The 19835-nt window shown below is 47.1% G+C and overlaps 1 protein-coding gene across 4 annotated transcripts in view; it reads left to right on the forward strand.

The window, feature by feature from the left end:
• Window positions 1-19835, forward strand: part of WDFY4 (WDFY family member 4) — a 297400-nt gene that overhangs the window by 190189 nt on the left and 87376 nt on the right. For all 4 annotated transcript variants that reach the window (XM_054436992.2, XM_054436994.2, XM_054436995.2 and 1 more), the window contains 2 exons: window positions 1469-1635; window positions 15063-15211. In XM_054436992.2, the coding sequence (XP_054292967.1) occupies window positions 1469-1635; window positions 15063-15211 (316 nt within the window). The remainder of the gene's footprint in view (window positions 1-1468; window positions 1636-15062; window positions 15212-19835) is intronic.

The following is a 19835-nucleotide window of genomic DNA, read 5'->3' on the forward strand; positions in this document are numbered from 1 at the left end:
TACACACCACAATGCCCAGATGTTTGTAATTTTTGTAGAGATGGGGCTTTGCCACATTGCCCAGGCTGGTCTCCAACTCCTAAGCTCAAGTAATCTGCCTGCCTTGGCCTCCCAGAGTGCTAGGATTATAGATGTGAGCCAGCACACCTGGCCAATGACTACTTCTTACTGCTGATCAAACTTGTCTCATTTCCTGACTAATGGATTTGTTATTGAGCTTGCTACCTTGCCTGTCTGCAGTAATACAAGCCCAGAAGTGAGGGTCTTGGGCTCTGATCCCCAGGTGATTTGGAGTTTTACTGTGGCACAGAGCATGGGATGACATTGTGATACCTGTTTGTCTCTCGTCTCTCCACCCCAAGCCCTACAACTCTCACATGGAATGATTGCCTGCCTGCTCCACCTCTCAGAGGTGGGGGTTGCAGAGAGTGCAGTGGTGGAAAGCATGAACTGATTTTTTTGTGGATGGTGGCCATGGGCTGCTGTGTCCTCTCATTCTTGACATGCAGAGCCCCTGGGTGTCCGTGACCCTGGGCCTTCATGGTGTTTCCAGTATGCACCCTGAGTAGGGAGCTCAGCCAAAGGAGAAGAAAGGCCCTGTGGTTCTCCACCACGCCTCTCCTACACACCTCTCCCTGCATGGGGGAAAGCTGTGAGGGTTTGCGTGAGCAGTGGACACTTTCAATCATCCAGTACAGAAAAGATAATGAAAGTAAATGGACCAAATTGCAAACAGTGGAGCCAAACAGACTAGAGATGAAAAGACCAGACTCTTATCTCAGAGAGACTTTATTCAGATTCTACCTCTAGTTCTTAGAAGCCATATGATCTTGTACAAAGTAATTAGCCTGTTTCAGCTTTTCCATTTGTCAAGTGAGGATGAAATAGTATCTCCAACCTAGATGGGACAACATTTTAAAATGTCATCAGAAGTATCTGGCACAGAGAAAGGGCTTATTAAATGGGACCTGTTATTATTAGCACTATCTCTGGGTGCATGGGTGAGATTTGTTTTATTTCTCACAACTTCATATCTTTTCCAAGTTTTTTTACAATAAACGGATATTGTTTCTATCATGAGAAAAAACAGCAATATTCAAAGAGTGAATGAAGTGAAATTCAGAGAAAGCAAATCCTAGCTGGGACTCTGGGGAGTTGCTTTACTAACGAGGGTGAATTTGGAAATGTTGCCCTGTGGTCACTGGAAGTGGCTGAACAGCTAGGCCTGGGCATAGCTGGGCCCTCTAGGATAAGTCAACTGGAAGGTATTTTGACCACACCCCAGGGTGCCCCAGATGTGTGGTGTCCATTTCCAGAAGCAGTGGAGGGGCACGGTGAGAGATCCATGCTCTTCACTTTGGCCCTGGAGCCTTGCTGCTCCTCGGTGATGTAGGCACATGCTGTGCACTGGCCCTTACCATGCCAGGTGGCTCCTGTCAACACCACGTGTCCCTTTATGCTGCTGCAGATGAACTGACACCGAGGGAGGCTGAGGGCGAGCCGGACGAAGTGGGGGTAGACTGCACCCAGCTGACCTTCTTCCCAGCCTTACATGAAAGTCTGCACTCAGAAGACTTCTTGGAACTGTGTCGGGAAAGACAAGTTATTTTACAAGAGCTTCTTGATAAAGAAAAGGTAATATACCCCATTGCAATAGCCTTTAAGATTTTTAAGTTAGTTGTTAAGATTGTCAGACAGGAGAAAACCAAGGTTTCGCCACTTACATGGGGAATGAGATCTCCATTTGCTATGAAAACTTTCAACACAATAATCAGTGAAAAAAAGGGATAGATTCCTAAATTTGTTGGCCCAGGGAAAGGGTGCAAAGGGAAGTCTATACATCCTGCATCAAAATATTTAAAAGGTATACCATAAACTGTTAAGTGAAAAATACTCTAACTTCCTACTTTGACCTTCATGACAACCTGAGAGGCAAGTTTCAAGTTGAGAATTCTTGACCTTCTGGCAGTTCAGCATCTTGGCCCCCTGCTTGTGGCCTGACCACCCTGAGAGGTCCCTCACCTTGAGGGGTCTTGGGTGCATGTGTTTGGACACCCCAACCCATATGTCCGCACTGTCCCTATGCCTCGGTCTCACCTTGGCCACCACTCAAGCCTAGGGGTAAGCACACTGTGGCACCATTAGCCTTCAAAAGGGTGGCCCTGGGGATGAAGTGTACAGGCCCAGGAGGCAGGCTGGGGACCAGGTGGCAGGGAAACCCGGGGTCCTGGGTGCCTGGGGCTGGGTTGGCGGAGCCCTGCTCTTCGTGTGTGTGTCCTCTTGGCCTGGCTGGGGAGGCCCCAGAGAAGGACCCGTCTTCCCCAAGTCTAAGAATGCAATGGAAGATGAAGCACATGTCTTAGAGTAGAACCGGCCTCAGTTCTAGTCCCAGCTTGGCCACATATTAAACCGCATGTCACCTAACTGTTGTCAGCCTCAGTTTTCTCATCTTTAATGTGGAGTTCTGGCCACCATCTGATAACATTCTGCTCAGGCTTAAATGGGCCAGTGGAAGTACAGGGACTAGTTCAGAGCTGGGCATAAGAGAGGTGCTCATCAAAGGTGAGTTATTTTCCCTTTCTGAGGGTTGGGTGGTTGAAGGCTTGGTGGACCTCAGGGTCTCTGGGTGAATCGGGCTTTTCCATAGGAATATAAGTGAAGGAGATACCCACAGAGGAGCAGGCAGGCTGGGACTGGTGGGCCACAGGGGACACACAGAGATAAATGCATGAGAGCTGGAGGCTAGTCTGGCCCCAGGGTGAATGGGAATGGATCTGAACCAAGACCCAGGGACTGAGGGAGAGCCTGGACCTCCAGGAATAGGTCCCAGGCTCAGAGAACCTGGGAGGGGCATAAGCAAATGAATTGCTTATGAACTTGCTGCAGAAATTTCAGCAAATTGCTTTGCTGTTTTCAGATTGGGTCACAGTTCAAGCATTGTAGTCCTGTAACAATGCTGTCCTTATACCTGCATAACCAAAGCTTCCAGACACAGAGCACATTTCCAGCTCTCCAACACACCTAGACATCATGCCTCCTCATGCAGGTTTGCCTACCTGCAGTGCCCTGCCTGCTTGACCCCTGCAACTGACTCTCTGAAGCTGATCTTGACTGCTCCCTGCTCTGAGACCTGGAGAACTAGCTTGTTACTGTCTGTGTTGCCCCCTGCATCACCTCCTGCCTTGCTGCTGGCACACAGAGTGACCTCAGCACTTCACCTGTCCACCTCTGTCACTACGGATCCTCCATACAGGAGGGAACCCTGTTGTCTGACCACAGGCATGCCTGGAGCAGCCAGTCAGTCAACACTGATGAATGACGTGCTAAATTCATGTGCATTTTGTTTTGATAATGGAAGCATCATATCTCTACTATGTGAAATTTTGATAAATGGATATTAAAATATATAACACACATGTATCCATAAGTGTATATTCATAATATACAATTGCTGAGGACTAATGGCAGATCATAACAGTTGGGATATATCAATATATTAATATGCTCATATAGGTAAATGGATATTTAGTAAATACCTTGTCCATTGAAAAAACAGCTAAGACATCAATGCTTTTTTTCTATAAAAACTTTTCTTTGCTTTATGCCCTTAAAGGAGCAGCAGTTCTCAAATGGGGGCAACTCTACCCCACAAGGAACCCTTGCCAATGTCTGGAGACATTTTTAATTGCCATGGCCAGGGCGAGAGGATGCTCCTGGTGTCTAGTGGGCAGAGGCCAGGGCTACTGCTGGGCACCCTACGTTGTCTATGGTGGCAAGTCTGAGAACTGTGTCAGAAAGGATCCATAGTAAACAGATATCATGCTCCAGCTACACCTGCCTGCTTTCCTCATTATGTGGTGTCTCCATATTGGTTCTTTTCATTGCTTTGATAGGAGAACAATGGCAGTGCTTTATATTCGCTTTCTATCTCTGCCAGAAGAAATTACCACAAACATAGTGATTTTAACGCAACACACATTTATTATCTCGAAAGTCTTGGCACAGTGGGGCTCAGCAGGTTCTCTGCTAGAGCCTCAGAGGGCTGCAGCCAAGGCATTTGCGGGGCCGCATGTCTTTCCAGAGGCTCTGGGAAGGCATCCTTTCCAAGCTCGTTCCAGTTCTGGCAGAATCCACGTTCCTGCTTCTGTAGGTCCGAGCTCCTGTTCTCTGCCTGCTGGCTGCCACGGTTCATCTGTTTCTTGGGGTGCCCATCTCCCTTACCCTGTGGCCCTTCCTCCTTTCATTTCCTGCAGCGGGTGGTATCCTTCTCACCCTTCATATCCTTCTTGCCCCCTCTGCCTCCCGCTCCCCCAACACCACCTCTCTGACCAGCTCTGCTGCTGCCTAGGGCACAGGGGATGGCCCTAAGTCACACATAATCCAGGTTCACATCCCTGTTTTAAGGTCAGCTGATTTGTAACCTTGATTTTATCTGCAAAGTCCCTTCAGAGCTGTGTGGGTGTCAGATGGGACAGCCTCCTGGGGACTTCTCTGGAATACGGCCTGCCACTTTGACACCACTCAGGCTGCTGCCCCCCAGGGCCGGTCCTTGGCCTCCTAGGAGAGCCTTTGCAGGTGGCCTGACTCACTCCGGCATCCAAGGCCGGCCTGGGAGTTTTCACCCTGGCTAGGCTGAAGTTTGTGGTCAGGGACCCGAGTGAGTCCCAGCCCGGCCTCTTGTAGCCTGCAGGTACCTTTGACACTTGTCCTGTCTCTGAGAGTCTTGTTTTTGTTGACTGTCCACCAGGTGACATTTTCCTCAGGGATCTTGCTGGGGGAGCGGCAAGAGTCTGAAGCCCCCAGGTGACTGACTTTCCAGCCTCTGAGGCAGGACAGAACCAGGAAGGGGATCCTCTCCCATCTGCCCCTCCCTGCCTTTTGTTTAAGCTTCAGTCTTCCTTGGCCTTCCCGTGGCTCAGCGGGAAGCTGTCAGAAATGCCACACACTGTTTGCTGTGGCAGTGGGGATCCACAGGATGTGCAGACAGGAGCATGTGGAACCCAGCGGGCAGTCGGGAGGGGAGAGAGCAGGAGCTGTCCTGCTTCCACTTAGCACCCGGTGGCTGGTACATTCAGAAGGGAGGGACCCTGTGTGAGGGTCGGCTCCCGGCCCAGAGGACTGGGCAGAGTGACCCTTGCCATTATCTGGGCATCCGTCCTTGCCTGAGATGTCTCTATGCATTTTATGGGGCTGTGCTTGCTGCCTCTGGCTTCATGGGGAATTGTGGGAAAGGCTGGCTACCAAACTCAGTTTCCCCAGGGTCAGTGAAGCCAAACCACCAGGCACGCCTGTTCCTGGAGATGCAGGCCCGGGGAGGTGGGGGCAGGGCAGGATCCCTTGTGAGGGGAGGGTGGAGGCTACAGGCAGGGGTGGGGGTAAAAACCCTGCCCAGTTCTAATTCTCTTGCCCCCACTTACAGGCCTAGCGACTGGGTAAGTAAGAGAACCATTCCCCAGCCTCCTTTCTGTTATCTTTAGAATGGGGTTCTACTCCTGGTCTCACTAGTTTGTGGCAAAGATTGACGTGGGGCTGTGTCTCTGTCTGAGACTGTGCCCTGTGAGGAGGCAGCTCTCAGCCTCTGGCATCTGCTGTTACTGCTCTGGCTGTTGCTGTTCCTTTCATAGTCCCATAGGATTTGTTATCACTCTCCTAGAAGTAAGAAGGGGCATTGGAAGAACTCTGGTACCTATGGCATGGCCCAAGGGCCCTGTCAAGGGAAGGATGAAGGATCCTGTTAAGACTGAGGCTCCTGTGAGGCAAGGAACTGTGTGTCTTGGGGAAATGCTGTGGGGAGTGCTTGGATAGATGGGAAACTCTGGGGGTCTCCGTGGGTCTGGTTGTCCTGCCGAGATGGTGGAGGATGAGACAGAGGGTCAGAATGGAGCCCATGAGAGCCCTGACCAGCTGGAATGGGGTTCCTGCAGAGTGCCAACACTCAAACCAAATGCAAGGTTTTGGGAGAAAGAGGGAAGTTGCTGGGTTGAGACCTGGACTGATGTGTGGTGAAATCAAGGAGGTCTCTAAACTGAAAGCACAAGGCAGGGAAGAACATGAGAAAGCAGGCCTCAGGAATTCACATGAATCAGAAAAATCCTTGAACCACAGGATCACCCTTCTGCTCTAGACTGGAGAGCTCTGTGGACTGGGGTCCTGGCTGGCTGGTGGGACATATGGGGCCTCTCTGTGGCCTGGCACTCCTCCTCCTCCTCACACCTCCACCAGCCAGGTCCACGCAGTCCCATGGCTCCCAGCCTGGGACTCATTCACTCATGGCTCCATTCACTCATGGCTCCCAGCCTGGAGGCCTCCTGGGTGAACCTGTCCCTGTGCGCCCATCCCCAGCACACTCCCACCCCAGAGCATAGCTGGTGGCTCCATCCCCTGGGCCTACCCCAGCCCCCTCTTATTGCCTGACTGATGATTTCTGAGCCTGCCTATGGTTTCTCTGAAGGCAGAGAGAGACTTGGCTTCCTCCTCATCCCTTCCTTCCCTGACACACAGGGTGAGTGCTTGGGAACAATCTGCAGACTGACAGGGCAGCAGGAATCAGGAGGTCCTCCAGGGGAGCCAACCTGCCGCCAGGCCTGGGTCTGCTCACATGCCTTAGGACCCAGTTTGAGGGAGGGCATGCCCTGGGGGCACCTGGGTCTTGGGGGAGCCTGCTCTGGGGTGGGGAGGGTCTTGACTGGACTGGAGCAGGCTGCCACAACACCACCACCATGGAGGCAGCAGCCAGTCATTTGTGCCCAGGAGGGCAGCTTGGCACAGGGCAAAGTGCATAGGCTGGATTGAGAACTTCATTCTGCTATTTGTTTGTTGCTATTAATATTACTATTAGCAAAATGTCAACAGCTAGATGTCAGAAGCCCTTGCCTTGTGTGATCTTCATGCACTGTCTCATTCAGCCTCACCATGGCCCTGTGAGGCAGGTGTGTTAGTCCATTTGAGTTGCTATAAAGGAATTCCTGAGACGGAGTAATTTGTAATGAAAAGAGGTTTAGTTGGCTCACAGTCCGCAGGGTGTACACAAAACATAGTGCTGACATCTGCTTCTGGTGAGGCCTCAGGAAGCTTCTAGTCATGGTGGAAGGTGAATGGGAGCCAGTGCATCACATAGTGAGAGAGGCAGCAAGAGAGAGAGGGAGGAGGGGCCAGGCTCTTTCAAATAACCAGATCTCAGCTGAACTCTCGGAGAACTCATTCATTACAGCAAGGACAGCACCAAGACATTTACGAGGGATCTGCCCCCATCATTCAAACAGCTCCCTCTAGCCCACACTTCCAAAACTTAAGGCCACATGAGATTTGGGACAAAACATCCAGACCGTATCAGGAGGCTTTATTATTTCCATTACAAAGATGGCAAAAACAAAGCCCAGGGTGGCTACTCACTGGAATTGCTAGGATTTGACCTCAGATCTCTCTTATTCTCAGTTCATGTGTTTTTGTCCCCTCTCTACTGCCTCCCAGCTCACTGTGTTGGACAAGTTACATAACCTTTCCAGCACCCTGTCCCTCAGCAGCCGGCTCTTATTGGGCTTGGAGTTGTGGCTCCCGGCCCCATGTGCTTTCTCTATAACTGTTCCAGTTAAAGCTGGTGCCGGGAGGCCTTCAGGTCTCTCACCAACATGGCGTCTCTGCCTGGGATGCAACAGGCCAAGCAGGTGCCTACCTGCCTTCCTGCATGTGCCTTAGCCCCTGGTCCACTGTGGCCTTATCCCTGGACCACTATGGTTTTGTGTCAAGGACAGGAACTTGAGGCCAAGGAAAGGAGGATGGGTGCATTGATTGTTGACCCATGAACATGTTCAAGCAAATATACAGAAAGTTTGTGCAAGGGATGTGTGTGTGTGTGTTACTCTCTACATTCCCCAGGCTAGTACAATTAGCCTATGTTGAGGCATTTTGTAGCAAGTGTTGGTTGTAAGCTGGGACTTCCCGTAATTCAGATGTTATTGTGAGACTTTGTACTTTTTCTAAAGCCTTGTGCTTTTTCTAAATTTCTAAGTGAAACATGCCCACAATAGGGGCATGGCAGGACTGTGTGCATGCTCCTACAACAGAGTCCCCACTCCTCCTCCCCTACCATCTCAGAAATGCTGGGTCATATGGCCTTTGCTGGACACATGGCACAGGAGACTTTCCAGGGCGTGACTGCTTTTCAGGCATCTGGGTGGCATGCCTCTGGCAGAAGCCTCTGGAGCTGCAGGCACCATCCTGGCCCTGGGGGATGCTGTGGTGTCGGGGCTAGGGTGGCAGCAGCTTAACTCATTTCTTTGTGTGAACGTTGGAGTTCTGGTTGCCTCCAGCAATACCTGGGATGTTAATTATTCAATTATTCTGTGCCACCTCTGCATCATTGATTAATGATTCCCAGGACTACAAACACATTTCTCTGCAAACAGCTCTGTTTGACTTGAGGAGTGACTGATTTAATGCATATTAATTGTGGGCCCATGTCAGTTACCACGTGGCTGGGGATGTCCCTTGTACAGCTTCCAGAACCAGTCCAGAGTCAGTCCTCAAGTGAAGGTTTGCTTTTGTTATTGTTCTTTGATTACATGAAAAATTAAACATCTGATTTTTTTTAATACAAAATATAAAATGTGAGTTTGACCTTGGTAGAAATGATCCGCTCAAAGGGAGAGACATTTTCCTCTGGATTGCAGAGTGGCATCTTCTACAAGCTCCTCCCAGGTATCTTTAGCTGAGGCTGTTTGTAGAAGGTGAGGGTGGGTGTTAACCTTTCTATGCAGTAACTTCCTGTCTTTCTGAATCTCCATGACTTTCTGCAATGCAAACAACACATGTCATTCCTACTTAATATTTCTGAGATGCTGGTTAGCATTCTTCATATACAAGGCCCTTCCAGAGCTGGCCTTGTAGTTTCCCTGGACTAACTTCCCTTATCCTTATACATGCGCATAAACACACACACATGCATGCACAGACACACATGTGCAACCACATGCACACACATACATGTGTGCATACACACATGCACACACACATGCACACCTGATGCGTGCACACATATGCATACACATACACATGTGTGCACGTGCACACACACACATACACACCCCTCTGACTTTTTAATTATACAGAACTACCTATAATTTCCAAAATGTCCAGCTGGTTCAAGACTTTGTGCCTTGGAATGCTCCTCCCCTATTTTTTATCTTTGTAACTCCTAACTCCAGACTTGGAGTCATCTCCTCAGGAACCATTTCTCTGGTGTCACCGCTGCCGCCTCTTCCATCTCAGTCTGAGTGAGACACACTCCTGTGTGCTCCCAGAGCACCTGTGCTCTGTGAGCTTTTCCTCCCACACTGCTGGGAGAGCTGATATCCTGCTCTCTCTCTTTCCTGTTAGATTGTAAACATCTTAAAGGCATGTTTTATTTTCCTTTGTGCCTCCCAGGGAGTGGGACATATGCTAAACATTTAATATGTACCTGTTAAATAAATGAATGAACAGATAGATGAGTGAATTATGGGCAATATGCTGACACCAGATGAAACCTTTTTTTTTTCTTAGCCTAGCTGGTTCCCAATGGTCAGTTTCTTAGTGTATGGGCTTCAGATCACCTGCATCAGAATCTTCTGGGTTGCTTATTAAAATTCACATTCTAGGGCCCTACTCTGCACCTGTTGAATTGAAACTTCTGGGGATGTAGCCTGGGAATATGAATTTTATCAAGCTGTGCAGGTGATTCTCAAACATACTAACTTTTCAAATAAATGCCCCAAATCCATGAGTCCAAGTTTTACAATATTCAGAGCTACCCTGGCTAAAAATGTGCTCCAATTTTAATCAGTTGCCAGTGAGCGGTCCTTAGTGAACATAGGTTATGGTGAGCATTGTGCTTTGAACAGTCCTTGGGACTTGTAACATATTTCACATTTCACTGGTGCAACCAAACAAAAGCAAAGGTATTGCCATTTCCACCTAGTCTCCTCCGTGTCTGCAGAGAAAGATGGAAGGTGTGGCTGTCTGCAGGCTCTCTGTGGAAGTGACACATGCAGGCAGGCAGGGGGCATCCCTGCTCCTTGTCTCAACCTGAGATGTACTTACGTAAAAAGATCCATGCGTCATTACATTCCTTTCCTTTCCATATTTCCCAAATTAATATATATGTGTATATATATAAAATATAAAACAATAAGGAGATGTTCTCTCTCTCTCTCTCTCTATATATATATATATATAGATAGATAGATAGATAGATAGATAGCATCTCCTTATTGTTTTAACATACATTCCTTTGATTATTAGTATGACGAATTCTCTGTCTAAATACATTTAAGATAGAAAAAAGTAGATACCAGAGCTCATAGGTGGCCAAATATAGCCTTTTGCCTCTTTGATACTTGACTTTTTCTCAGCCATCTGTGCTTTTCTAAAAAATAAGAATACTTATTCCATATGCCAATACTATTAGAATGTATTCAGAACAAGGTTGAGGCAAGCAGAGATGTAGGAAGAGGGCAAATGATAAATGGGAGCAGGGCTAAAGCTTTCTTTGCAGCAGACTCACTCACCATACACAAAAATATAAGGAAATGTATAATTTGACAGCTCTGTTACTGGGTATCTTCAGTCACCTCTCTGGACCTCAGTTTTCCTACCTATAAAATCAGGATATTTCACTAAGTTGCAGACTGCTAATGCTAGAGAAAACTTTAGAGAGCATCCAGTTGACCTTGCCCTTTATAGATGCACCACTGAGGCCTGACTTTAGAAGAATGTGCTGCTGTGTGCTACCACTGAATGTCCCAGTAGATTGTTGTCTCCCTGCTATGGTTTGAATGTCCCCCAAAATTCTTGTGTTGGAAACTTAATTGCCATTGTAACAGTATTAAGAGATGGGGTCTTTAAGAAGTGATTAGGCCATGAGAGCACGACCCTCATGAATAGATTAATGCCATTATTGCAGGAATGTTTCATTATTATGGGAGTGGGATCCTGATAAAAAGGATAAGTTCAGCCCTATTTCTCTCTCTGTCTTGCATGCTCATTTCCAGCTTCCACCCTTCCATCATGGGGTAACCCTCACCAGATACCAGTTCCATGCTCTGGGACTTCCTAGCCACCAGAACTGATAGCCAAATAAACATTTATCTTTATAAATTACCCAGTCTGGAGTATTCTGTTATAGCAGCAGAAAATGGACTAAGACACCCTCTAACTTTAGCTCCAGCATTTTGTTGATTTCTGGACAACCTGTTTGTCATCATACACAGAGCTAGCTGCGGCTACTTTCTTAGTTATTTTACCCATCAAGAGTGCTAATATATCATTCAGTTGATCTTAAAAAAGCTCTACTCATGAGGCAAAAGTTCTACTCTTTAAAGTGATCAATAGAATCATGGCATAAGGGATTTTTTAATCATGAGTAAACTTAGGGATGGAGCCCTCCTAGGGCTAATTTAAATGGAAGAGCAGGTAATAGTTCACTTGGGTTCATTTTCTAGTTTTTAAAATGCCATTTCTTTTCTAGCAGAATCAATGTTTAAGCTATTAACCCAGCTCTCACCAGACATTTTTCTTGTGGTTTGGCTTATTCTGGTTGATACTTAAGTCTTCCCAAAGGGAAGTGCCAGATCATAGGCATGTGCTCTGAGACCCTGGTGCAGGCACCATGGAGGCTGTGGTGGGGGCCTGGTGTCACGGGGAGGAGAGAGGGTTTGGAGGCACATAGGCCAGGACTGGCATTGCAGAGCCACATCGTCTCATCATGTGAACCTGAAGATGGGGTCTCTGAGTCTCATCTGGGAAAAGGTACAATAGGAGAAAAAGTTTAAGCCTGACATAATCTTCCTAATAGTCCTGGTGGGAGTGTAAATTAGTGTCACCTTGTGGGAGGGTAATCTGAACATGGCTACCTGAATTTAAAATGCCCACACCCTTGACCTACAATTCTGCTTATAGAGATTTATGCTTCAGGCCGGGCGCGGTGGCTCATGCCTGTAATCCCAGCACTTTGGGAGGCCGAGATGGGCAGATCACGAGGTCAGGAGATTGAGACTATCCTGGCTAACACGATGAAACCCCGTCTCTACTAAAAAATACAAAAAATTAGCCGGGCGTGGTGGTGGGCACCTGTAGTCCCAGCTACTCGGGAGGCTGAGGCAGGAGAATGGCATGAACCCAGGAGGCGGAGCTTGCAGTGAGTGGAGATCTCGCCACTGCACTCCAGCCTGGGTGACAGAGTGAGACTCCATCTCAAAAAAAAAAAAAAAAAAAAAAAAAAGAAATTTATGCTTCAGATTTACTTGTGTATTCAAAATGACTTATCTACAAGGATGGTCATTGTAGCATTGCCTGTTATGTCAAAACATTTGAAAGCAACCTGAGTCAAAAGAGGACTGACTGGTCAAATAAACTGTAGCATATCCATTCAAGGGAATAGTCTGCAACTATTAATAAGAATTAGACAGCTCTATGATAAATGATTTGGAAAATGATCTAAGATGAATTGTTAAGAGAAAAGTCTAGATGCAGAGCAGTAAGCATATAAATGTTCTTTGTGTAAAAGAGAATATGTATAAACATGCTAATGTATTCATACAATCTCTTTGGAAGAATATCCAATAAAGTGGTAATGGTGGTTGCCCCTGGGGAAGACTACTAGAGAACCTGGGAATGCCACACAGTTACTCAAGTCCCAAAGTAGACATTTATCATTTATCCTCAATTCATCCTCCCTCTCCTCCCCTCCCCTCCCCTCCTTTCCCCTCCCCTCCCCCTCCCTCCCTCTTTCCTTCCTTCCTTCCTTTCTTCCTTCTTTCCCTTCCCTTTTCTTTTCTTTTTCTTCTTTTTGCTTTCCAGTTAGTCCAGTAGCAGCTCCTGTCAATTCTCCATCTTCTTATTTAGATACACCCACTTCCTTCCCTCTGCATTCTGCCATCCATCCCAGACCACCGAAATAGCAACACAACGGGGCACCCTCCTTTCAGTCTTGACCCCTTCTAATGCCATCTCCACCCAGCAGTCAGTGTCATCTTTTAGAAACAAACTCTCCCATGGCTTTCTGTTGCAACCACAATAAAACCCAAGGGCCATGCTAAGGTACCTAAGACCACCTATGATGGAGGTACTCCTACTTTCCAACTTCATCTCAGCCATACTGACCACTTTTCTGTTCCCCAAATCAGCCCTTCCTGCCTCTGGGCCCTTAACTGGATGTCCCCGTTCCTTGAAATATTCTTCTCCAAGCTTTTCCAGAACTTACAAGTTTCCAACCTTCAAGTTTCAGGGTCTGTGTCCTCGCCAAGAATAGTGTCCAAGAACAGAATAGTGTTCTTGCCAAGTTTCTCCCTGCCTTTGTCATGATCACTCTGGTTTTTCTCTCTTAGCATGTATCACAGGTTGTAATAGTTGGTTGGTTAAAATCTCGCTACTGGATTTTAAGCCCTGTGAGGGTAGGATTCTTGTATATCTTGTCCACCTTATCCCCAAAGCCTGGCTCAGTGCCTGCCATGGAGCAGAGGCTGAATCCGTAACTGCTGAGTAGATGACCACCTGGATGAATGAATGGAATTGGAAATGAGTCCACTTTGGACTCTGGCCTGGAAGGTGGCTGGGGGGCCAGCTCCTCTGACAAAGTAGATTCAGGATAGACCAAGAAAGCCAGCTACCTGCACCAACCTTGGTTACAGTAACAGAGGCTCTCGGCTGGTCCTAGCTTACGAAAAACAGCTCAGCCCTGACTTGCCCTGGATCATAGTGGTTAATACTTATCTTGGAACAAAACGCTCAGTGAACCTTTGCTTTCTACCCTTGGCTCTGGCTTTCACTAATCCCATTTGGTGCAGGAGTTGGAAAACTGGTCTTCAGGGCCTGCTCTCCAGGTGTCACCACTGTGGCCTAGTCATTGCTCCCAAAGGTGAGCAGGGAGCTTTGCTTCAGTCCCAGGCTGTGTCACTTAGTAGGTGGCTGATCTTTAGTGAGAGTCTTATCTCCTGGAACCTCTTTTATTTTTTTTTCTCCCGAACATATCTATTCTGCTTTTATATAACTGGAATTAGCACAAAATTACCATGAGAAAATGCTGGCCTCAGCCTTATTCTTGGTCCCTTTAGGCTCTCATGTTCTAGAATTTATTGATTCACTCACTTGTTCCTTTAGGGTTTACTATGTAAGGACCCACTTGGTCCTTACTACATGCAGAACTCTGGGTCATACCAAGACATTGTCATGGGTCAGGTTCTGCACGGAGAAAGTCGATTGGGAATGAGGATTGCAGGGCTGGGCCAACGGAGACGTGCAACCACAATGTAGTCTCAGCAAAGACTTCAGCTGATTCCAGAGCAGCTCTAGGTTTGGGATGGTTGTTTAGAGTTTTCTTGAATTGAGCCAGAGGGGCTAAGCCTTCCTACTCCACATTGTCCAGTTGTTGGGTACAGACTGCCCCTGGGAAGAGGATGTGACCTTGGGCCAGGGGCTGTATTCAGCTAAGGCAATTCTGGAGAACTGCCAGCATTTCCAGCAACAGGGGAAATGCTCACCTCGGTCCAAGAGGAAGGATCTGGGCAGAGCACTGAGCATCTTCTGCACATGTTTCCTTGGCCTTGCAGAGATGGCAGTACCTGTCTTGCACTTGTGGTTCTAGGCACGTTTGAATTCTAGTCCTGGCTCAACCATGTACCAGCTGGTCCCTGGACAAGCTCCCTCTCCTCTGTAACTGAGCGATGTCTTGTACCTGGTGAACCTTCCTCACGGTTAACTGTGGGATGCTTTGCATGGTTGTAGAGGGCCTTAAAGTGAGAGAAAGGACTTTGATGTGCTGAATATACCAGTAAACACTCACCCACACATCTTGGTGGGAGCAGAGGTGGGCTTGAGTAGATTAGACACCAGCCCAGGTGGGGTGTGGTAGTGCCACGTAGGCTGTGAAGAGCAGTACAGCTCTGGGACAGCGGGACTGCCATTCATACAAGGCACCGCTCTCACCTCCAATTGCCCCATGGATGGCTGGTCACTACCCTCCTGTTTCCCCCAAGAATCATGGGCATGCTTCCTGTGCACCACCTGACTCTGGCACTCTCTCCTTCCAGGTGACACAGAAGTTCTCCCTGGTGATTGTGCAGGGCCACCTGGTGTCAGAAGGGGTCCTGCTTTTTGGCCACCAACACTTCTACATCTGTGAGAACTTCACACTGTCTCCCACGGGTGATGTCTACTGTACCCGTCACTGCTTATCCAAGTGAGTTATCCACTTCTCCCAGCAGATTCTTCCCTGAGCCCCGTTCATCCTTACCACCCACCCCCACTATTCCCCTTCTCACCTTGTTCTTACAGTGGGCTTAGATTTGGGCCTGAAACTGAGCCGTGAGATAAAACAGAAGGACCTGCAGGCATAGGCCATCCATGGCCATGGTTCCCCTAAGCAGTGATCAGGACTGGGTACCAATGTGGCAGCTCCTCACGTCTCCCCTAATATGGAATGTCAGGACTTAGGGATCAGTCCTTCAGTTATTTGCGTGGCTGAATTCAGTCGCCATTAACTTACTCACGCAACAACATGTTGGTTGCTCATTCTGCAAAAGAAAACAGGCACCGCCCCTTTCTTCCGAGGGACTTAATGCAATCGGCAGCATGCACAGGTTCTTTCAGAAACTGTTGGCCGCACACTATGATCGTGGGACAAAATCTTCAGGGTTCAGGCTTGGAGGGATGGCCTGGGACTGGAGTGGTGGGGAAGAGCTGCCTGAGGAAGGGACCAAGATCTGGGTCTTGCAGAATGGGTGAGACTTGGGAAGAAACTTGAAGTCATTTTTACACTAACAAATACCAGAGGCCTTTGGCAGGAAATGCCAAGTTCTTTAGGATCAAGTGCAATTGGTCTATTTGGGTACAGTCAGCCCTTATTGTGCAATTCTCCTGTGTTGATGAAGTAAGGCCATTCAAAATCAAATTGACGGAACTTTTGCCAAAAGTCCAGTTGTCAAGTGTATGTTTTCACTTGATCATTGTCTTTGAAGATATTTGGATGAAGATTTCTTCGTGCAGAGATAGGCCTTGCCTCTTCCAGTTGACCCAGGTTCAGATAATGACAAGATGACTTCTTAGCCCAGTGGCTCTCAAACTAGCTGACACCAGTATCACCTGGAGGGCTTGTTAGCACACAGATCCCTGGGTCCTGCCCCACCCTAGTTTCTAATTCAGTAGTTCTGGGGCAGGGCCTGAGGCTTAATAAGTTCCCAGCTGATGCTGATTCTATTGCTGGTCTGGGACCACACTTTGAGAGCCACTGTTTTAGGCTACTGACAGAGGAGTCTAAGTCTTATCTGCCAATAACCAAGAACTTTAACTTCCAGTTGTCCTATCACTTCCAGCCTATGTAAGGAAGAAAGAGTTGAAGAAGTGCAGAAGAGTAGCTGTCAGCCCACCTTGGTTGATTTAGATCAAAATGCTTTAAAATGCTTGGCATTTTTCTCTCTGCTAATTTCCATATTTTATTCATACCAAACGTTCACCGATTGCTGTGAGTCTTCTGTGCTTCTCCAAGGCAGGAGAAGCATAATTAATACTTGGCTTCTCATCCCATCTTATTGCTCATGTTTTATTGATACTGATCAATATGGACAATGGGCCTGCAGCTGTGCCTATCTGAGAGCCGATGAAAGCTTTCTACTCTATCCGTATGCATGGCGTGCCCCTGTGATGACTCGCATAATCCACTGCTGTGCTCTTCACCTCTGGTTTAGATAGATTTAGAGTTAGATAAGATCTTATTGATTAGGTAAATTGTGTTTATAAGGTGCACCTAATCGTGATCAAATTCACTATATCTGCACTTTTAATAGAAGCCCAGTGGTCAGATTTTATGTACTCACTTGATTTGCAATGACAGACAAGGGAGACTTCTCATGTCTGAAAATGTACTTTTCTAGAATGCAAGTAGGAGTAGAGTGAGAACAAATTACTACCCTGGAATTGCACTGGGGAAGTACCCAGGTAGTTTTAGTCACCATACCTCAAAGAAGCATTTGTTAATCAGTGCTTTCTCTTCAGGGTCTCATCTAGTGCCCTAAGAAACTACTAGCACTCCTGGAGATGCAGTTCTGAGACAGACTATTAAATCATTCCAGATCAATGGGGATTAAGTCTTATTTTGACCATGGAGATTAAAGAAGATACATAAATAAGCTTGTTAAAAATAAAGCTAAGTCAAACCTGAAATGTTTCTGTAAAAGACTGCTATGGTTGAGTCAGTTGCACATTAGACCTTGAAAAAGCCTCTCCAATGTACCACAAAAACATCCAAAATCAGACTCAAGAACATTACAGACTCCTTGACAGTAGTTGGACTTTGCACTTTGGAAATTTCCTCAGAAACTAACAGCCTTCTGAGAAGGTTAGCTTTTGCTTGTAGTAAGTCCCTTTCTTAGCTGATTAGGGTGGCTGTATTCATTTGCTAGGGCAGTCAAAAACTGGGTGGCAAAAAACAAACAAACACACACACGAAAAAAACAGAAATGTGTTGTTTCATAGTCCTAGAGGCTGGCGGCATGAAACCAAGGCAAGGCCACGCTTCCTCTGACTGCTTTAGGGAAGCCTACTTCCTTGCCTCTTTCAGCTTCTTGTGTTTACAGACAATCCTTCACATCCCTTGGCCTGGAGATGCATTGCTTCAGGCACCTGGTCATCTTGTCCCTGTGTCTTCACATCATCTTCCCTCTGTGTGTCTATCTCCATGTCCAAATTTTCCCTTTCTATAAGGACACCAGTCAGGTTGGATTTGGACCCATCCCAATGGCTTCATTTTAACTTGATTACCTCTGTAAATATCCTGTTTTCAAATACAATCACAGTGTGAGGTACCGGAGGTTAGGATTTCAACATATCTCTTTTGGGAGACACAGTTCTACCCATGACAAGGGCAGTCAAGCTCACAAGGCAGAGAATTTGATTAACTTGGTGGGAACCTAAGTCATCCAACTGGCTCTTTGTGATAGAGTATTTTAAAGCAGATAATTCTTCCCCAAAAGTGAACAGTTTTAATGCATCATTTCTGTTTTATTCAGTTCAACAAATATTTATTGAAAATCTGTCTTATGCTCAGCACTATGGTGGACTCCATAGATGGAAGGAGTGAATTAGATGTGGACTAAATCTGGTAGACAGTTTACAATCTAGTGAATGTTTCTGGGTATAAATTCCAGGTATAATTCTGGCAATAGTCAGGTAACTTCAAATGTGGGCCAAATCAAAGTATGTTTTATCCTGAAATCCACTTCTACTATCAAAGAACAGGTCAACCAATATCATAACTACCATTTATCTCACTGTGATTTATCTAGTCAGAATATTGACAGTTATCCTAAGCACATGGACAGTTTTTGCAGATCCTGCTGGCAGTTATGCTGTGGAACAGTGAATGGCAGCCTCTGAACTATGGCAATGGCTCTACCCAAAGAGTATGGATCAGCTGCTCCTTCTACCCAGCACCCTTGGCTGCCTGAACTTCAATTCATTTTGTAGAACATGTATGGTGTAGTATTGTCAAAGACTCCCAATCACAGCTGTGTGAATAATGTTACATATGATAGACCTCAATTTGGAGGTCAATTAGGGGAATCAATAATGTACATAATTTAGCTTTTCTGAGACTTTGGGTCTATCTGAGGATCCATCCTCTATATGGTTATTCAGTTTCTACAAGCAGGAGGAAAATGACTGTCTTTTCTCCTAAAAGCTTGTTACCATTTTCCAGAGCATTCTTCCGTATGTCATCTGTGTTTCAGAGTTGCAGAAACAGTGAGCACAGAGCAAACTGAAAGCAGGGAGCCAGTGGTAGAGCTCTGTAAAAGCTAGGGAGCATTTCTGCCTCCAGGGAGAAAAGGCACTATTGAAAGAGCATGGGTGTTAAAGTTGGAGGACCTGGGTTTGAAACCAAGTTTCACCTCTTAAGGACCACATGACCTTGGAAAAATCTCACCTCTCTGGAATGCAGTTTCCTCATTTACGATATGGGAATAAAAATAAGTCATGCTCAGTATAAGGTTTCTTTATAAGGATCCAATTAAATAATGAATAGGGAAATGCTTGGCAGGCCAGAGAACATGACAGTCACTTAGCAAACATGCCCCGAGCTCAGGGGAAGATACAGAGGACAGAGAGCCATGGGCAAAGACCTGTGCCTTGCAGGGTCTGCAGGGGAGAGAGAACAGCCAGACATGCAGCTAAGGTATGGAATATTTTCTGTGGTTCCCACAAGCATGGCATGATGGGAGCACAGAGGAGTGGCCATGTCATCCCCACTAGTACCTTGACCTGGGATGCTGCTAGACCTAAGCCAAAGGCAGGGAGGAGAATTGTCTCTATGGCCCTACTGCGAGTCAGAGATGTGTAGGGGCAGCTCAGCTGAGACCCAGATAGAGGCATTAATAATGGACAAAGGACCTCAGCCAGCAGCAGGTTTGTATTAAAGCATCCTGGCAGAAACATTCAGAACCAAAGCTGCGTTTTGTGTTTGATCCATCCTACCACGATGCAGCTTAGAGAAGAGGGCCTGGGAGGGTTGTTCTGAGAAGGGTCTGCAGAGAACCTGAGTCTGCAACCTCAAAGTCAAGCTGTTTAGGGGCCTAAGCAAGGGGCTTAGGCTGTGTCTCACTTGGGCAGGCTTCCCCGCTGCCCAGCACAAGTCAAAGCTCTTAGTGCTGCACATGCTGGACTGCCACTGACCATAGACTAGAGAATTCCCTCTGGGTCTGTGACTGCTGGGCCTCTCTCAACCTCCCCAAGAAGTGGGGCATGGAGGCTCCATGGGCTGCATTGCAGGCTGGGCCATGGGGACCACACTGGGAGCTGGGATGGGAGAAGCT

The sequence above is a fragment of the Pongo pygmaeus genome, chromosome 8 (assembly GCF_028885625.2).
Source record: "Pongo pygmaeus isolate AG05252 chromosome 8, NHGRI_mPonPyg2-v2.0_pri, whole genome shotgun sequence".
NCBI classification, from domain to species: domain Eukaryota; kingdom Metazoa; phylum Chordata; class Mammalia; order Primates; family Hominidae; genus Pongo; species Pongo pygmaeus.